Source organism: Bubalus kerabau, chromosome 21, assembly GCF_029407905.1.
Source record: "Bubalus kerabau isolate K-KA32 ecotype Philippines breed swamp buffalo chromosome 21, PCC_UOA_SB_1v2, whole genome shotgun sequence".
NCBI lineage: Eukaryota > Metazoa > Chordata > Mammalia > Artiodactyla > Bovidae > Bubalus > Bubalus kerabau.
In genome coordinates this window covers 59,931,661-59,951,977 of record NC_073644.1, presented here as the reverse complement: position 1 = coordinate 59,951,977, position 20,317 = coordinate 59,931,661, and the positions used below count along the sequence as shown (strand labels likewise).

Below are 20,317 nucleotides of genomic sequence, written 5' to 3'. Positions count from 1 at the left end.
GTCAAGAAAGTTCTTTCCTGCAGTTCCTGCCTTGGTTAGATGGGTGCTTGCAACCAGGCCCATTCTTTCAGAGCGACCGGAGCAGCATTTTGGTGGTTGGGGTGGAAGATGCCAATAGCACAGTCCTGGGCCCTTTCTTGGGGCTTCCCAGGAGGCACCAGTGGTTTAAAAACAAAAAAACAAAAACACTACCAAAAAACCCGCCTGCAATGCAGGGGAGGTAAGAGAAATGGGTTCAATCCCTGGGTCAGGAAGATCCCCTGGAGGAGGACATAGCAACCCACTCCAGTATTCTTGCCTGGAGAATCCCATGGACAGAGGAGCCTGGTAGGCTACGGTCCATGGGGTCAGAAAAGGTTGGACACCACTAAAGCTCAGAACGCATCACTTGGAATTCAGCAGGCAGTGGCCTTTGCTTTGGGAACCGCCGGACAGAGGGGCGTGTCTCCGCCTGACCCCGCCCTCCTCCCCACCCGCCAGCCAATGAGAGGGCGTTCAGCCGGTAGCGGGGCGTTGCCGCACCGGTGGGGCTGCGTAGCTGGTTGGTGCTGGGCTCCGCGGCTAGGCGGTTGGCGGGGCGGGTTCTTGGTTGTGCTGCCGCCGGAGGAACCCGGGTCCCGGGCCGAGCCCGCCCCGGGAGCGCTTTCAGTCGGCGCAAACATGGCTGCGGCCTTGCGATCTGCGGGCGTCCTGCTCCGCGATCGGTGTAAGTGGGGCCGTGGCGGCCGCCGCCGAGGCGGGGACAGCGGGCAGCGGACACCGGAGCCCCGGAGCCTGGGGAACGTCCCGGACCGGCGGCGGGGGGCGGAGAAGGGATCCGGAAAGGGGGCCTCCCCTGGGAGGAGCGAGAGGGGGGCTACGTGGGTCACCCAGGGACCCTGAGCGGCCGCGGGGAGGGGTTCCGGAGCCCCTTGGGTCAGGTGGGTGGCCGTGAGCAGGGGCTGAAATTTCTGTCTTGGATCTCATCTGTAAAACACGACTAATGAGAGCCGCAGGATGGTTGTGAGCACGGGAGGCAGATTGCGTTAAGGGCCCGCCGCAGAGACAGTAACGTTGGCATCGTTGTCAGGAACATCAGCAGAGGGCTCCTCCCTGGGCTTCCCTCCCTGGTGGCGGAGATCACACTTTGCCCATCGCTGCCCTGCCCTGGCCGCTGGCAGCACCTCCGGTGCTCACTCGTCCTTGGCAGCAGGACCCACTCCAGGGCTAGAAAATACTAGCCCAGGATTAGATATTTGGGGAATAGTTTTCTAGCCCAAACTAGATATTTGGAGAATAAATAATCCAGGGCAGCCTGGGCTAGTATTTCCTAGAGATACTTGGAGAATAAATAAGACCCACTGAGAACGCCACGGGTTTCTGATACAGAGGTGAACGTAGGATGCGTCCAAAAGATGGGCCGATTGGACCCTGGTTCAGACACACCTGGCTGGGACACTAGCTAGCTCTGCAGCATTCCTGCGATTTCTACCCGCTCCCCGCCCGCCCCCCACCCCCCACCTCCCGCCTCCCCCCTTCCCCCATCCCGGAGTGAGGCATTCACCCCAGCGTGAAATTTGCCAGACACAGAGAAGGTAATACCTCATAGGCTTGCCATGAAGATTAGCTGGTTACAGGTAAAGGCTGTAGCCCAGGGCCTGGCCCACAGTAGATACATAGATACCCTCAAAATGTTACTGTTGCATAAAAGGCTGCCACCTGCTAAGATGCTTGATTAGTGCATTTGAATGTTGATTAGACCCAGACCTGATTTATTAATTTTTTAAAAAGAAGTTCCCTAATTTGTCAACCTGGCACCTACTGAGAAGGAGTGGAGAGAGTCCATTCTGAGCTCCATATGTTATTACAGGTGCCTTTGTTAGGACGCAGTGTCCAATGACGGTCAGGTCAGTAAGGGCAGTGCGAGATGAAAGACATTATCTTTTAAGAAAAGGGAGCCCAGTGCCAGTAACAGGGCTGAAAGAAGTGTCAAATTAGTCTTTTCTTTCACTGACCTTTTCCAGGGGCAAAGAAAGTCTGACAAGGCTCTAGAATTGAGGTCATAGAACAATTTGAGTATCTTTAAATGCTTTGTTGTCCAGGTTATAAGTAACTAACTGGAAGGATTCAGAAGCCACAGCAGAAATAGATTTGAAGTTCAATTGAATTACAGACTGATTTCCCCTGGTGGCTCAGATGGTAAAGAATCTGCTGCAATACAGGATACCTGGGTTCAATCCCTAGGTTGGGAAGATGCCCTGGAGAAGGGAATGCCAAGCCACTCCAGTATTCTTGCCTGGAGAGTCCCACGGACAGAAGAGCCTGGTGGGCTATATAGTCCATGGGGTCTCAAAAGAGTCTGAGACTACTGAGTAACGTTTTCACTTTCATTTTCATACTACTTTATCTTGTTTTATATGAAAGGATAAACATCTGGGATAGGAAAAATTGAATAGTATTTCTCAAAATGAATTCTCAAAGTAGAAAAGCAAAATGTTATATTCTGTGTTTTTAGCATATTACAGAATTAATTAGAAGCTCCCTGGTATATATGTATATAGTATATGTATATTTTAGAAAGTTGATAGAATAACTATTGTTTCTCTGTGCCTTTTCCTTTCCAATTTTCTATGTTGGGCATATATATCTTTTGTAATTAGAAAAAAAGCAAATCTAGAATAATAAAAATATATATACATATCAATGTTTAATACATTAGAACATTTTGGCTCCATATCAGATAGATAACAATTCTTTTCTTAAGCCTCTTCTCCCCAAGTGCATATTAATAGTTATAACATAGAACCTTATTTCTGTTAATTTTTAAAATGATACACGTATTTATAAGGACCTTTTAAAACAATCTTCATCTCTTATGTGGTAGAAAAGAGCAGCGTTAGGTACTTGTGCACCTTGCTTCTACTCTCCCGTATACCAGCCCCAGGCAGCCAAAATATTAAATAATTTGGTTTTGGGGGACCAATTAATACTCCTGAACGTCTTAAGTCATGTATTTGGTGTGTCCAGGAATTCATGAAGTTTTGTTTTCTTACACCATCTTCTCTTCTGCATGTCCCTTGGTTTTATAGCTTTTATTGTCTGTAGGCCTTCCAAAGGTAGACCAGTTGTCCATGCCAAGAGTAGGGTTAGAATTACCTGGTCTTAGTTTATGGGCGGGCCAGTCCTTACTATTGAGTGTTATTACTTCTTGATTAATTACCAGCATTGTGCCAGGCACTGTTCTTGGGGCTGAATATAGATTTCTAAAAGTTTTCCTAATCGTTGCAAGAGCGCTGAAAGTTTGGCCTCATCACTGTTTTACAGGTGAGGAAAAGTGAGGCTTGGAGTAGCTCAGTGAGTTGCCGAAGTACTGGCACAGAACTTCGTTTGGTCCTGTCTGAAATTTCTACTTGGATCTCTCTAGCTCAGAACACACTCCCTGCACCAGATGATGCCACCTGTGCCTTTGAGTTTCTCTCAAGCAGTTAGCTGAGTATTTTCAGAAGTCTCATTTTGTTCTTTGAATAATTAAACTCCTTTAGATAGATTAATACTAATCATTAAGTAGGAGACACACTGCTTTTCTAAAGTCTTCAGATCATTGGGGAGAGGAGTGTTTTATTCATTTGTTCTTAAATTATTGATGGTTGATATTTGGCTATGCTGTGTGTTCACTGGCTAGGCTTTCTCTAGTTGTGGTGAGTGGGGGCTACTCTCTAGCTGTGGTGCACAGGCTTAGTTGCCCCGAGGCGTGTGGGATCTTCCCGAACCAGGGATGGGACCTGTGTCCCCTGGGTTGCCAGGGGGATCCTTTACCACTGGACCACTAGGGAACTCAGATAGGAGTGTTTTAGAGAAGTCCTTGAGAAGTGGGTGTGTTAACCCTATATCCTGAGCAGAAAGGATCCATTTTTTTTTTAGCAGCATCACCCTTCTTTGAGAATGTGTTTCACCTCAGAGAAGAGAATTTTGTAAGTTAGGGGCATGACCATAGTGTAGCAGCTCAAAAAGCTCCCAGCTCCCAAATTGTTCTAAGAAATACTAATGTACTGGTTGGAGACTCTCACCCCTTTTTGCCCCCACCCCCACCCCATCCCCTTTTAAAGTTTGTGGGAGGAAAGCTTATTACAGTACCAAAAGTCAAATTGTGTAATGCCAAATTTCCATTCTGATACCCCATAGAATCTGATATAACCTCATTCGTATAAGGAACTGGGGACATGGTGCTTGATTGAGAGCCTGCTTAGGTCTCATGATGCAGTTCAGAGTTGGGCTTGCTAAAACAAGGAGATGGGAGTTGGTTCGAGGCTTCATTTGAGTGGGGTTGCACTTCTGCATTTCAGTCTTTGCACTTCTGCTTTGAGTTAAGGATTGTTTGGCTCAAGCTCATGTTATTAGCTCTGCTGAGCATGTGCACAATTTGGATAGCTGGAAATCTAACTGGCTGGGAAATACCATTCTCCTGTGTTTTATAGACATGCCAGGTGATTAAAATTAAAAAAAAAAAAAATTGGAGCAGGTGTAGCCTGGATGCTCTAGACACAAAAGAAAATGATACGGGCACTAATTATATGTATGTATGCATGCTCAGTCGTGTCTGACTCTTTGTGACCCCCTGGACTGTAGCCCACCAGGCTCCTCTGCCCGTGGGGTTTTTCAGGCAAGAATCCTGGAGTGGGGTGACATTCCCTTCTCCTGGGGAACTAACTGCCCGACCCAGGGATCGAACCCAGGTGTCTTTAAGGCACCTGCCTAGGATTCTTTACCGCTAGCGCCATCTTCAGGCGCTGTGCAAAATACTCCACTGGTCTTACCTGCTGTAATGTTTACCAGGAGGCTGTGAATAGCAGGGTGTCATCATTTTTTGGTGGGAAAGTAAGGGTCAGAAAGATTACAAGCCAGTCCCAGTTCTGTTACTAGTCAGTGGCAGAACTGTCGAGAGTCCCACCTGCTGGTCCACAGCCCGAGTCCCTCACCAGAACGCCTTTGACTCGTAAGTGGGAGGAGGGTAGAAGGAGATTGCTTTCACGTTGGTTTGAGACCTGCTGGTTTGAGAACGGGGTGGGGAAGTCATGTGTATGCCGTGGGGCATGGTAGTAACCACTGTCCCGCATTGCCAGCTTCAGTACCTACTGCGTGGCTTCCGTTTCACTTCGCTCCGTGTTGTTTAACGATGAATGCTCTCTAGGCTGTAACGGGGTATGGCCTGTGCCCTCCTCCACTCTCCAGGCCCACAACTAAGTCTTAAGGTGCCTGGGACAAGACCCGTATATAGCCAGCTAGCAGACTGTTTTATGTTCTGTTTTGCTATGCTGGCAAATAGACCTTGATAATGGCTGGAAGGGTGAACTCTTGAACTCTTCACAGTTGCTGTGTAAATGCCAGGGCCTTGAGCAAGTTGCCTCTGGTGGGCAGACCTCCCTGCTTCTCTCTCCATGGCTGGCCTGCTGGCATGATGAAGAGTCTTGTGCCTACTCCAGTGCTCATGTTCAAGTTCCACTCTCGACCCCATGAGCAGCCACCCACTGGCTACCCTTCAGGTCAAGAATGACTAATACTGATGGTACAGTCCACCCTCAGAAGGATGGATGCCGCAAAGAGGCCTGCAGACCCTGGAAGTGAGGCTTTGGACTCAGGGAGTTTGGGGTCCTGGGCACTGGGAGCCTGGTCAGAAATGGTGCGGGGCAGGGGGCGGCTCTGGAAGTCCACGAATCCTTGGCGGTACAGATGGCATACCCCGTGGAGTGGAGTGGAGAAGGAGGAGGGCCAGCATCGGCCCTTGAAAACAAGGATTCTCCCAGCTTGTCAGAGTCCAGGCTCAATCCTGGGGTTCTCAGTCCCAGTGATGTACTGGAGAAGGCTCGTAGGTAGATATGAGATTTATGCCAGTGTGGAAAACTGGCCCAGCTTCCCAGGTGGCACCAGTGGCAAAGAACCCGCCTGCTAGTGCAGGAGACATAAGAGACGTGAGTTCAACCCCTGGGTCGGGAATATCCCCCAGAGGAGGGCACAGCAACCCACTCCAGTATTCTTACTTGGAGATTCCCATGGACAGAGGAGCCTGGCGGGCTACAGTCCATGGGGTCGCAAAGAACTGGACATGACTGAAGTGACTTAGCACTCATGCATGCCACTCTAATCAGTGGTCTGAACTTTTTCTACCGGCTCCTTACCTTCGTGAGTAGCATGTTGCCATCATAACATGCAGTGATTCTCTTGAGGGATCATATGAAACCCGGCAGCCAAAGCAGGGAGAGGAGGCTTCCAAGAAGGTTCCATGCAGGCAGCTGTGATACGCCATCCCAGGGGACACCACCCCATCCCCTCAGACGGGGCTTAAGAGCCTGCACCAACCTGCAGAGAAATGCTGGGGAAATCGCCTCTGCTGTAGCATCCCTTTAAATGTTAAATCCAGGAATTATGCTCTGAGGGCCTCTTCAAAAGAAATTACTTTCCAGCTGGATTTCATGCTGCCACTTTAATTTTGTCACAGTGCTGTATGGCGGCTCAAGGGTCTGTCAGCCACGGAGGTGCCAGTCGGGTGCGGCCACAGCGGCGGCCGCCACGGAAACCGCCCAGCGTGCCAGAAGCCCCAAGCCTCAGGCTCAGCCGGGGAACAGGTATGAGTCCAACTTTACATACTAATAAGGATTTCCTTTTTTCTGACGTAAACACCAGTGGATACCAGCTACCTAGGAGGAGAGGTGTTGGGAAATCCCAGTATGTAAGAAGCCGTATGTTATTTTCTTGGCTTCCTTTCAAAAGCTGTTAAACTATAGATTTCACCTCCAATTTAGGCTTTACAAGTTGTTTTGAATTTTGATAGATTTTTTCCATTTTTTAAAAATGAAACTTTTTTTGCCCAGCTTCATTGAGATCTGCTTGACAAATAAAAATCCCACAGGGCTTTTGTTAAAGGACACAGAGTTGTGTGCAGTCTGCAAATCAGGCGGGAACTTAGTTCTGGAATATGTCATGTAACAGAGATTATGTGTATGCTGGAAATGTGTTTATGAACCTAACATAATTATACTTATGAAATACATGTCCTGTGCAGGGAAAAGAATAACTAATCTACCACGAATTTCTGTAGTAAACTGTCAAACCCATTGAACATAATTATAAACAACATGATAGGATTTACAGTTTATCAAAGAACAAAGCACATCCCCTCCCTTGCCTCTGCTGTGTGCAGCTTGGATGTCAGCAGGCCTGGCGTTGATGCCGAGTGTCCTTTTCAATATCAGAAGCCACAGCTGTTTTCAAGTCTCCCTCTGGTACAGAGGCATTAGAAGACTATAACGGGCACTTTTTAGACAAGTACACAGATGGGAGCAGCGCGCTTGAACACTGGGCAAGAGAGGAAGAAAGTAGCTGCGAGCCATTAACTCCCTGACCTTTCTGGTAGACCAGTTGTTCTGCCGGAGTTCTACAGCTTTGAAAAGAAAATGGTCTTATTTTGTGTTTGTTACTTTTTGTCGCGTGTGACCCTGGGCGTGATGATTGAGCATCTGCAGGGAAGTGAGGTTTGTTGGGGATTGGGCACCAGGATGGGGCCCCAAGTCAACTCCTTTTGACTCTTGGACCTCCTAAAAGAGCACCCATGGGGAGGAAGACCGGAAGTACAGATGCTGTCTGTGTCCTGGGGCAGGCGCAGCAGGAAGCCATTCCTCTGCCCGCCCTGCCCCTCTTTTCTCATCCCAGCCATAGTACAAAGTGCTTTAAATATGTAGGGTTTGGTGTAACCTGAAGAACTGATTGGATGTGGAACCCTGGGAGAAAAATTATTTTTTTACTATGTTATCCTAGTGGCCAAAGTCAACAACATAAATAGCCTTAAGATTAAATGATTAAAATTGAATTTAAAAAAATTAAAAAACTCCCAAATTCTAGTAAGTAACTTTATGTCATATTTATAGAAAAGAAATCAGTTCATCTTAGAAAGTACAGACAGGAGAAAAAAATCTGATCATCTCACCACCTAGTATCTTGTCTCTATACTTGTATCTATTAATATTTACTCATATACCTATTAATATTTACTCAGTATATATTTATCAAAATGTGATAATGCTGCATAAATTATTTTTATAACTTCCTGTTTTTGTTTAATAATATGACTGTCACATAACTATAAAAAGTTTACATTATTTTAATAGCCTAAGAGTATTTCCTGGTAGCTCAGCTGCCAAAGAAACTGCCTGCAATGCAGGACACCTTGGTTTGATTCCTGGGTTGGGACAATCTGCTGGAGAAGGGATAGGCTACCCACTCCAGTATTCTTGGGCTTCTCTGGTGGCTCAGCTGGTAAAGAATCCGCCTTCAATGTGGGAGACCTGGGTTCGATCCCTGGGTGGGGAAGATCCCCTGGAAAAGGGAATGGCTAACCACTCCAGTATTGTGGCCTGGAGAATTCCGTGGACAGTGGAGCCTGGCAGGCTACAATCCATGGGGTTGCAAAGAGTCAGACAGGACTGAGCGACTTTCACTCACTGAAGAGTATTTTATTAAATCATGATTTATTTATCCATGGTATAGAGCACATTGGTTATTTCTGGTATTTGAATACAAGAGATGATAGAACTCCCCTGGTGCTCCAGTAGTTAAGAATCCACCTGATAATGCAGGGGACATGGGTTCAGTCCCTGGTCTGGGAAGATTTCACATGCTGAGGAGCAACTAAGCCCATGTGCCACAGCCACTGAGCCCATGCCCTGCAGCTAATGAAACCCGTGTGCCTAGAGCCTGTGCTCTGCAACAAGAGAAGTCACCACAGTGAGAAGCCTGTGCACCCCAACTGAAGAGTAGCCCCCACTCTCAGCAACTAGAGAAAGACTGCTCAGCAACAAAGACCTAGTACAGCCAAAAATAAATAAATTTTTTTTAAGTCACCATTTAAAAAAAAGAGAAATAATGAAGTGAGTGCTGCCATGAAATTAAGAGACACTTGCTCCTTAGAAGGAAAGCTGTGACCAACCTAGACCTAATATTAAGAAGCAGAGACATCACTTTGCCGACAAAGGTCCATATAGTCAAAGCTATGGTATTTCAAGTAGTCCTGTATGGATGTGAGAGTTGGACCATAAAGAAGGCTGAGTACTGAAGAACTGATGCTTTCTAATTGTGTTGGAGAAGACTCTTGAGAGTCCCTTGGACTGCAAGGAGATCAAACCAGTTGATCCTAAAGGAAATCAACCCTGAATATTCATTGGAAGGATTGATGCTGGAGCTGAAGCTACATTACTTTGGCCACTTGATGTGAAGAGACGACTCACTGGAAAAGACCCTGATGCTGGGAAAGATTGAAGGCAGGAGGAAGGGGTGGCAAAGGATGAGATGGTTGGATGGCATCACTGACTCAATGAACATGAATTTGAGCAAACTCCAAGAGCTAGTGAAGGACAGGGAAGCCTGGAGTGCTGTAGTCCATGGTGTCTCAAAGAGTCAGACATTACTTAGCAACTGAACAACGACAATGAATTGGTGTCTTTGTGAGTCATTCTGATGCCAGATATGATGAAGGCCTTGTGTTGCTTAGTGCTCAGACTGCACTAGACGATACTACAGTACAAATCCGTCTGCAAAGCCCGGAGTGATTTTTCTGGCTTCATGGGCCATTTGGTCTTGTTTACTGTTATTCACCTTTCCCACTGCAATGTGAGAGCAGCCACTGGTGATATGCAAACAAATGAATGGAACTCTATTCCAATAAAACTTTATTTACAAAAGCAGTCAGGGAGCATGGGGTCAAATTTGGCCAATGGACTGGAGTTTGCCAAACCCTGTTCTAGAGGCAGCAGAGATCCTCTGGCCAATTACATCTAGGGGATTTAATGAAGAGCTGGGATTTGTATTTTTTTTTTTATCTTGATGCCGATTATATACAGCAGAGTAGAATTATTTTGTTCCTTTATTAATTGATGAGCTTCAATTTTGGTTTTGTCCAATTAACAGTTCAAAGGAAAAACCTTCTATTTTGAGAAGTCAAGAATATAAATGGCAGAATGTGGCAAACTTTTAAAATGAGAAACTTTGAATATGTTTGCCATGAACACTTTTACCATTCAAACAAAGGGAACTTAGCCAATCAGACCTTGGTCTCAGATGTGCTGTGTCTGGAGGGGAGAGGAGATGTTGACCCTTGACTAAAGCTTTGCTCTTCACGTTTGGGAATAAAGGGTGTCAGACTAGGGCTTTCTAATGCTCCATTCATCATGCACAGCACAGTTCTGAATTAAGTGCACGTGTATTTAGGTATTTTCACATCGTGTGTCTCTTTCATGTATAAGATCAACATGGTTTGCAAAAACATGGGTTTGCAGGACAGAGTAACATCCCATTTAAAACCACTCTTGTTCTGAGCTCAGGTGTTATAGATGAAAAACAGTTCTAAATCCCGTTTGCACATTGATACCCTCTGTGGCTTAGGTAAGTCTCTTAACCAGTAATCTGTTAACTGGCAGCAATCCACGGAAAAATGCACTTAATTTATTGTGAGTCACAGCTTTTTGAGGGTGAAAGACAGAATCCCAGGAGAACACCAGTGGCCTAAGTAGAAAGATTAAGGGAATATTACAGTTTCACAATATAATGAATCTGAAATTTTCAGGTATCAAGAAAAGAAAACTAAACACAGGTTTGTTAATTCATTGATACGACTTTTGGTCAGAGGGTGTGGAAAAGTTATGGAACAGTAACTTCAAAGTCGTTGTTTGGTTTGGTAAAAGGAGACTAAACCCCCTTTCTCTAACATACTGGTTCTGAACAGAGGGTGGGGAGTGGATATTTTTGTCCCCTGGGACATATTTGGCAATAACTGGAGACGTTTTTGGTTGTCACAGCTGGGGTGTGGCATGTGCTGTTACCACCTAGTACCTGGAGGCCAACGTAGCTACTAACCTCCTACAATACACAAGTCAGCCCCATAACAAAGAATTACCCAGCTACCAGCATTAGCAGGGCTGAGGTCAAGAAACCCTGGCCTAAGACAATGGTGGGAAAAGTGACCATGGTTAATCTATACAGTGGGGTCTAAATGAGAAAATCTTTGACTTTGTTGTAATGCAGCTCTTCCCTTTCCCCAGGGATTGGTTCTTATTTTGAAAATTTAGGCCGAGAATTCAGATATCTACTTCGTCCATCTAAAGTGTGTTCGATCAAGAAAACAGTTTCTACTTGTATAAATTTGACCCACTCTATTGCCTAAGATGATTGCCAAACACGACTGAAACTTTTTAAAAAATTGCAATTAAACTGTCATCATATCATTAGCTTTAGAACCCTATACGAGCAATCTTCCAAATGAGAGCCATCCCAGCAGGATTGCTGCAGTCACTGTGTTAACTGGAGGTGGTTTTGGCGTAGGAGACTGAGAAAATAGACCCCTCGGCATTTGTAATAATGGCGTTTTAAATAAATGTGAGGCTGCTTATTTCTCATTTTATCAAGAGTGAGTGGAGAGGATATCCAAATGATGGAATATTATTTGGCAACAAAAAGGAAAGAAGTACTGATTCGTGCTACAACATGAATGAACCTTGCAAATTTTATGCTAAGTGAAAAACCAGACACAGAAAACCACATATAATATTATTTAAGCCAATAGGCCAGAAATGATTCTGTTTCAATGAATAGGCAAATCGTAAGCAGATTAGAGGTTGCCAGGGGTGAGGGCCAGGGGAAATGGGGAATAGTTGTCACGGGTATGAGAGTTTTTTGAGGGCGACGAAAATGTTTAGGAATTAGAAAGCTGTAACGGTTGCCTAACCTTGTGCACATATTGGATTTTTGCACAGTCGTTTTTTTAAAAAAGGTCCCAGAAGCTGCTTGACTTTCTTTTTTGTTTCTCTTTGCTCATTCAGTAATGGTTGATTCTTTAGCTCAGAACCAACTTGAGTAATTTAGACCGGTGTTTTGTAGGAGTTGCTCAAGTAGTTGGGTTTTAGGTGAAGGGTGGAGAGGTGAGGGGAAAGTGAGAAATGTAGTTCATCACAGCAGGAGACCCTGAAAAGGAGTCCAGGCAGGCTCTGGAGAAGGAAGTGGAGTAGCAGGGAATAACTTAAGTCAGTAATAATATAATAGTTAACCAAAGAGAAGGGAATAAATGAGGATGTATTTATTTAGAAAGAGAACTGGGCTAGTAGTTCACTGTGGAGGTTTAAAATTACAGGGACGCCCACGGCTCTGCCGGAGACGGCGATGGCGCCCACTCCAGTGCTCTTGCCTGGAAAATCCCATGGATGGAGGAGCCTGGTGGGCTGCAGTCCATGGGGTCGCTAGAGTCAGACACGACTGAGCGGCTTCACTTTCACTTTTCACTTTCATGCATTGGAGAAGGAAATGGCAACCCACTCCAGTGTTCTTGCCTGGAGAATCCCAGGGACGGGAAGCCTGGTGGGCTGCCGTCTATGGGGTCGCACAGAGTCAAACATGACTGAAGGACTTAGCAGCAGCAGCAGCAGCCACGGCTCTGCTGTGTAGAATGGAACCTACCGTACGTGCTGGCTCGTGCTAAATGACTGAGCATGTTATCCGCTTAATCCTCCAAGTAACCTGTCTGTTTTACAGACGAGGAGACTTAAGCCTGGAGAGATCAGGTAACCTGTGTAGTCATGAGGCAGTCTTGTGAACAGGAGTTTCCTCCTCAGGACAATTTTAGGTTTATACTTTGACCCTCAGTCCCCAAAGAATGGGGTCTTTGTTCAGAGCTGGCAATTTAATAGAGAAACACTGGGCGCCCAGGGACGTCTAGGGGCCGGGGTGGAGCTAGGCGGTGAGGGTCAGCGTCTGAGCCGGGCCTGGGACTGAGCGGACCTGGCCCCTTGCATTGACCGCGACGGCCGTGACGCGACCTGCCATCCACCGTTTTCGTCTTTGCATTGACAGCCGAGGTGAGAGTCTGCTGGCTGAACCAAGAGTCTACCTTAGAGGAAAATGAGAAGTACTTCAAACCCACTGTTACCTTTTGTTTTATGCAGGAAGCCGAAGACTGGAATATTGATGCTGAACATGGGAGGCCCGGAAACCGTCGAAGAAGTTCAGGACTTCCTTCAGAGACTCTTCTTGGATCAAGACCTCATGACACTCCCTGTCCAAAAGTAAGATACGTGTGGATGCCTGTCCTTTATCCATTACCTGTGCGGTACATTTTGCCCTCCCTGGTTCTCATTTCTGTAGTTTCCAAAAGAAAAAAAAAATGGTTTTAGTGCATATTGGTTAGGGCTGGAGTAGCAGCATTATTTTTCTATTGGCTATGAGAAAGCTATGATATCAGAAGAATTGCAGGGGAGAGAGAAAGCCAGTCAGTAAGGATTCCCCCTGAGCCCTTTCCTCCCCAGAGCTCTGGAAATCACGGTGGTCTGGACACACTGGGGAAGGACCTTTAAAGATCTTTGGAGATACATTTGTGCCTGGTGCTTGACGACTGGCTGACACTCAGGGGAGCAATGAGTATGATTCATTTGCAATGTGAAAGTGGAGTCTTGCTGTCCTTCTTCCCTTCATTCTTTCTTCCCTTCTTCCTTCTCTCCTTTATCTTTTACAAATCATTTTATTTATTTTGGCTGTGCTGGGTCTCTGTTGCTGACAGGCTTTTCTGTAGCTGCAGCGAGTGTTTCCAGTTGCGGCGTGCAGGCTTCTCATTGCACTGGGTTCTCTTGTTGCAGAGCAGGGGCTCCAGGGTCCCTGAGCTCAGGAGGTGCGGCTCCCGGGCTCTAGGGCACAGGTTCAGAAGTTGTGGTGCACGGGCTTAGTTGCTCTGTGGCATGTGGGATCTTCCTGGCCTGGGGATTAAACCCGTGTCTCCTGCATTGGCAATGGAATTTACCACTAAACCACCAGGGCAGCCCTTTCCTTTTTCTTTAAAATAGAGTTTTTAAATAAAAAAATTTTGCATGCATATGATAAAAATGCAAACAATTAAAAAGTATTTACAGTAAAAAGTGGGTGTCTCTTTCCCCTTGGACTCTAGCCTTCCACTAACCCACCCCAGAGGTAAGTGCTATTAGGTCCAGAAATAGTCCATGGACATCCAAGTATACACACACACATACACACAATCCCCCCCTTTTACACAAATGTGAATGGGTTCATGTATGTTATTTATTTGTCACTTTGCTACTTTTTTTTTGCAACTTAATAATGTTTCTTGGAGATTATTCCGTAACAGATGGTATAGATCTGGCTCATTCTGTTTTCATGACTGTGTAGAACTGCATGGTATGGGCATACCTTCATTTATTTAACCAGTGCCTCACCGATGGACACTTGGATTGTGTTCAGTGAACACTTTGCTCACGTGAGCAAGTGCATTATGGGATTAATGTGCATTTTCTTGGATTAAGAGGGCTGTGCACTGCCAGATGTCTGGTTTGTCCCAGCTCTTGTGGGTGCAGATCAAGCGGGGTTAGGTTAGGGGCTGGCACACAGCCGCAGCTCTGCACGGGTGGTGGGCTCCTGCCGCCAGAGCCACTTGTGGGGCAGAGGAGGCTGCTCCTTGGGGACCAGCGGGTTCTCTATCTAGTCTGGGTCAGAAGAGCTGGCTGGTGTCAGTGACCTTGAGCTTCTGTTTCTAAAGGCTTGATTTTATTAGGCTCTTCTTAAATTTTGCCTTTTTTTTGTTTTGTTTTAAATTGAGTAGAAAATGTTTCTGAGGTTGCTTAAGCTGGAATAAAATGATTTTGATGTTCAATGATTTAGTAAGCTGGGACCATTCATCGCCAAACGCCGAACCCCCAAAATTCAGGAGCAGTACCGCAGGATCGGAGGCGGATCGCCCATCAAGATGTGGACCTCCAAGCAGGGGGAAGGCATGGTGAAGCTGCTGGATGAGCTGTCCCCGCACACAGGTAGGGCATTTCTCGACTCATGTCCCACTAGCGTTGTTCTTTCAAGGGGTAGTTATGAAATTCACAAGGTTATTGGATGCCAAATGCTGTTCTGGGTACCAGCAGCTCTCGATTTGCAGGGGTTCCTACATGATGGCCCGGCCACCAACCTCAGTTCTCTGGTGTTATAATTATCCTCTGTCCTCAGCTGTATAGCCTTTTCTACTACTTCCTTATGTTACAAATGGAAAACTAAGGTTTTGGAACATTAGCCTCAAAAGGAAGTTGGAGGTGTGTGCTGAACTGGATTATAAGGAAGAGGCTACCAACCGTGAAAAAAAAAAGAGGCACAGATCATCGTCCTGAGAAGAAAGAAATCTTTGGGAAATCAGTTGAGGCTGCTGCTTCCCAGATGGTGCTAGTGGTAAAGAACCTGCCTGCCAATGCAGGAGATGTAAGAGATGTGGGTTCGATCCCTGGGTTGGGAAGATTCCCTGGAGGAGGGCATGGCAACCCACTCCAAAATTCTTGCCTGGAGAATCCCATGGACAGAGGAGCCTGGTGGGCTACAGCCGCATAGGGTCACAAAGAGTCATACACAACTGAGTGACTTAGTGAATTAGTTCTGTGTGGATGGCTAATTAGATCAGCCTTTACAGCAGAATCAGCAGCTGTCACTGCAGCCGTGAGTCTCTACCAAACTTTCAGCAACCGCTTTCAGCTCTTGGCAACACCCTTGTTGTGAGTCATTTAAGCGCCTCGTCGGGCATGGCACTAAAGAGGGTTGCGTCCATCTGGTGGCTGTTCTCTGAGAACCTCTAACACAAATTATAATGTACACAATGAAACATTAACTGCACGAAGGAACTCGAAGTGCTGTATTTAACTGTGTTCAAGACACCATTGATCGCAGGATGCACCATTGTTTTTGCATAATGTGCATGCGTGCTAAGTCGCTTCAGTTGTGTCCAACTCTTTTTGACCGTATGGACTGTAGCCTGCCAGGCTCCTCTGTCCATGGGATTCACGAAGACATAAGACCTCTGCCAGTTAATTTTAAGACAGCATCTGCTGTAGACCAATGCAAGGTGTTAAAAAATGTGCATCTTAGGACACATGAAATGTGTTCACTGCTGGCAGTTTAGGGTTCAGGATCAGGACAGGAGTGAGACATAGTGGGGACCGTCGAGGAGAGAGGCCCGCTAGGCAGAACCGAAAGCATCTCATCGAGTATTGACTCGAGTTGCTCTTGGAACCCACGGGTCTGGATCACACGTGGGACAATGGGCTCTGGCCCTTAGCAGGGCTTCTCACTTGGAAAATTGTTCAGTTTCGCCTCTGACTATCCGCTTTGCTCGCTCCCTTCGCTTGTGGCTGCAGGGCGCTGCTGACACGGTTCAGCCACACGTGACACAGTGTGTCTTTTAAATTGTCTGGTGAGGGAAACATGACTGGCCTCGCCTCACACCTGATAGAGAACACTCTCTCTAGTCATTGAGAGTTTATCACAATAAAAGGTTCGGCGTGACCCAGACCTGCAGTTGCTGTGGTGCCCTCAGTGGGCAAAGGTGCCGAGAAGACACCCTTTTCCTGTTGACATCTTGGTCCAGCGCCCGTCACCATAAAGGCCCTAGTGGACTTGCCAGCCTTGGAAAAGGAGTACCCGTGCACCCTTCCTTGTCCCCTCTCTGTGGTGAGGCTGCTGGCTTGGCCAGGCCAGGCAGGCCAGCCGTGGCCTCCACCTCCCCGGGCGGCCTGGAAACAGCCCCGTAGAATGACCTGAATTTACCCCAGCATCCCATTCCCTGATCATCAGTGTCCCAGACCCTGATGCGGGGAAAGATTGAAGGCAAAGAGAGAAGGCGGCAGAGGAGGAGATGGTTAGATAGCATCACCGACGCAATGGACGTGAATTTGAGCAAACTCTGGGAGACGGTGGAGGACAGAGGAGCCTGGCACGCTGCCATTCATGGGCTCACAAGGAGTCAGACATGACGTAGCGACTGAACAGCAGTAGTCTGCTCACTGTCAGACACCTGGTGTTGACCCTAGGGCACGTCACCAGCCTCTGCGGCCCACACATGGGACTCTGAGGCAGACGAGTTCAATTCTGCCTTTTTCCTGCGTGGTAGATGACCATCTCGTCCACCAAGCAGGCCTGCTCTGGCGGCAGTGGGGGTGTTTAAGGAGGTCCACGACCACCCACACGGGCATTCATCAGTGGCCCAGCCAGCACCCTTCCCTGGTTCATGCTGCTACTCAAAGTCGAAACACATGGCTTCTACTCACCAGAAGCTTCTAGTCTCATGAGGCCTTGCTGCTACAGGCCAGTCTGCTCCAGGGGCCCAGAGGAAAATCTGTTGAAGGCTTACTGGAGCGATTCTCTACAAAACCAGTATGGCGGCTGACAAGGATGTTGCAAAAAGCCTCAAGGTTTGGCAGCTTCTTTGGGGGAACTTTGCATGAAAGACTAATAAGGTGATTACCAGGCGTGGGTCCATGGCTCCCTCAGGGGCTCACCCAGGTTACCTGCAAGTTTTTCATCCTGCTGGTCACACTTCGCCCGGTAGATCCGAAGCCTGCAGCGGGCCCCCAGCCACCTCGGGGACTAGCACGGGTTCCCTCCTGGCTGCTTTTCCTTCCTGCGTCCTGCTGTCCTGTCTCGGCATCTCTTTCTCATTCCTCCTCCCGTCTTATAGTTTTTATCCTGTAAAATTATAAAGTTTATTTCAGAACTGTGTCTATTTGTTTATGTATATTTGGAAAAGTTCTCTTTAGGCAAACAAGCAAACAAAAAATGTGATGATTACAACCAGATAGGAATGTTTCATATTCCCATTTGGGGGACAAACAGCTGTTGCTTGGTAGCCAGAACAGACAGTTTGAGACTTGCACAGGCTCTGCACAGAATTGAGTATTGACTAAATACAGTGCGCTGCACAAGGGAATGTAACTTGGAATCCGTTTCACAGAGTTAGACTGCACTGCACTCATTTAAGGAAGACAGAAGGAATACAGATGAGGGGTGTAGTCATTACAGTTCATGACAAGTCTAAATCTAAGATACATTTTTAGGGCTTCCCTGGTGGTCTAGTGGTTAGAGATCTGCCTGCCAGTGCAGGGGACATGGGTTCTATTCCTGGTCCGGGAAGGTTCCACCTGCCTTGGAGCAGCCTAAGTCTACAGCTTCTGAAGCCTGTGCACCTAGAGCCTGTGCTCTGCATCAAGAGAAGCCGCCGCAATGAGAAGCTCGCGCAGGGCAGCTGGAGAGCAGCCTCCGCTCACCGCAGGCAGAGAAAGCCCGTGTGCCGCAGCAAAGACCCAGCGTGGCCAAAAATGATTGATCATACATGATCCTTTTTTAAAAAAAGGAATACAGCAAAATATATTTTACAAACGATATCTAGTTACATGCACTGTGCCTGCTGTCAGTGAAGCTCTTGAGTAAGTCTACTCAGTAAAAGACTTATTCTTTATTGGATGCAAAATGGGGTCATTTCGGGTGCAGCCGGCTTCCCCATTCCTGGTTGTGTGAGATCAGGCAGATGACCTCACTCGCTGAGCCCCATCAGGAAAATGGGGTGACAACACGCTCACAGTCCTAGGGTCACTGTGAACATTAAAATCAGATAATCCTGAGAGGCATTAGCATGGTTACATGATAGAAATTCAGAAGAGTTGCTCTTTTCTTATTCACTGTAATTGGCTACAAATTAAAAAGCATCATAATAACTTCACGCCCTTCTCTCAAAGAGTCACATACGAATCAGACGTTTGAACTATCGCCCATCGCTAAATGAATGCAGAGGAGGTTAACAAAGTTTTACTGTTTAAAAAAATGGTTTTTCTGTTTGTTCCTTTTTCTCTTTTTTTACTTCTCTGTAGTTCTCACCAAAGAGTTTTCACTGGGCGTCTGCTCTGAGGCTGGATGAGGCGGGGTCAGCAAGTCGTGTGGGCTCGCTCTGGCTGGATGTGGTGCCCACCAGACGGGGGTCTGCTGGTTGACACCCTGGAGCCTCCTTCGTCTCCCCGCGGTAGCTGGGAGCCTCCGTGAAGGCTTGCTGGCTCCTCAGGAGAGGCCCACTGCCTTGTCGCTTTTTCTGAAACATGTTTTTGCAGGCCGTCTTGAACTGGACCGTTTGGAAGGCATTATCTGTTCTTTCCAGAGTATTTTTCTCTGTCTCACCTCCAGATATGGTCGCCGCCCTGCCTTTATCTGTAAGGGAGGCCTCCACCTCTCTGAGTCTGTAACATCTGAGAAACTCCCAGGCCCCAGGCGTTTAGGCTGTGGCTTTCAACTCCTAGCAGCGGAAAGGAAAACGCCAGAAGCTGGTTGACCCACAGCGTTCAGGGGATCTTGCTCTGTCAGTCTGATCGTTGTATTGTCTCAGAATAGATCAGAAAGCAAATTCCACTTCAGCCCCAGCTCAGAACACCAAGAGCTCCTGAAAAACGGGCCTGATGATACTGTGATCGTGGCCAGTTTTAGCGCGAACCACGTAATCTTTGAACAACCCATCCAGCAGTTTGCTTACCGGGTTCTGTCCTCTGGGGGCTTTTAACGGCAGGCCACTATGCTTTATGCAAGAGACCAGAAAATCGGAGGCCTCGAAGGGACAGGCAGCCGAGAAAGGTTTCATTTGTGCCCCCTCCTTCCTCTTTTTGTAGTCGCCACGGGAGATGATCGAATCAGACCGTCCTTCCCATGCACAGACGTGCCTCTCCCCCGCTGTCGACGCTCTGCCTCTGTTCTTGTCAGCACGGTCCACTGATTCAGTCCCCTGGTCAAGTTACTGAGGGATGCTTTATATATCTATATCCACCACATACATATACACATATATATAATACACACATATAATATATAATACACATATGCACATATAGAATACACATTTATACATAAACGTAATACACACATATACATATACACATATAATATACATACACACACATATAATACACATATATACATATATATAAAATACATATTATAGTATATACACAGAGACACACACACAATTAATGTATTATCTTTTCCTTCTCTTCAACTTAAATGTTTCTTGTGGCAATTTAGCATCATATTCTTAGCTGCAGCCCTGGCTGAGGCCTGGACAGTAAGATGACCTTGGTTTTACTAGACTTAATGTTTATGTTGTGTATTTTCAGTTTCTTCCCTGAGCATAAACTGGGTATAATCCTGTGAAAAGACAACTAAACACGATGCATGGGTGCTCAGTCGTGTCTAACTCTTGTCAGACATGGACTGCAGCCCACCAGGCTCCTCTGTCCATGAGATTTCCCAGGCAAGAATACTGGAGGGAGTTGCGGTTTCCTTCTCCAGGGGATCTTCCCGATTCAGGAATAGAACTGGAGTCTTCTGGTTGGTGGGTGGATTCTTTACCACTCAGCCACCTGGGAAGCCCTGGGTAACTTTGGAAAGCTTCCAGTTTTATGATTTTATAAATGCCTAAAAAAATTGCTTGAGGAGCTTTTAAAATAATAAAGGAGAC

At 46.8% G+C, this 20,317-nt stretch overlaps 1 protein-coding gene across 1 annotated transcript in view; it reads left to right on the top strand.

The window, feature by feature from the left end:
- The first annotated feature begins 546 nt into the window (after positions 1 to 546).
- FECH (ferrochelatase) overlaps positions 547 to 20,317 on the top strand; it is a 35,895-nt gene continuing 16,124 nt past the window's right edge. Inside the window, exons 1-4 of the mRNA XM_055559526.1 lie at positions 547 to 706; positions 6,473 to 6,599; positions 12,957 to 13,076; positions 14,677 to 14,825. Of these exons, the coding sequence (XP_055415501.1) occupies positions 661 to 706; positions 6,473 to 6,599; positions 12,957 to 13,076; positions 14,677 to 14,825 (442 nt within the window). The 5' untranslated portion in view covers positions 547 to 660. The remainder of the gene's footprint in view (positions 707 to 6,472; positions 6,600 to 12,956; positions 13,077 to 14,676; positions 14,826 to 20,317) is intronic.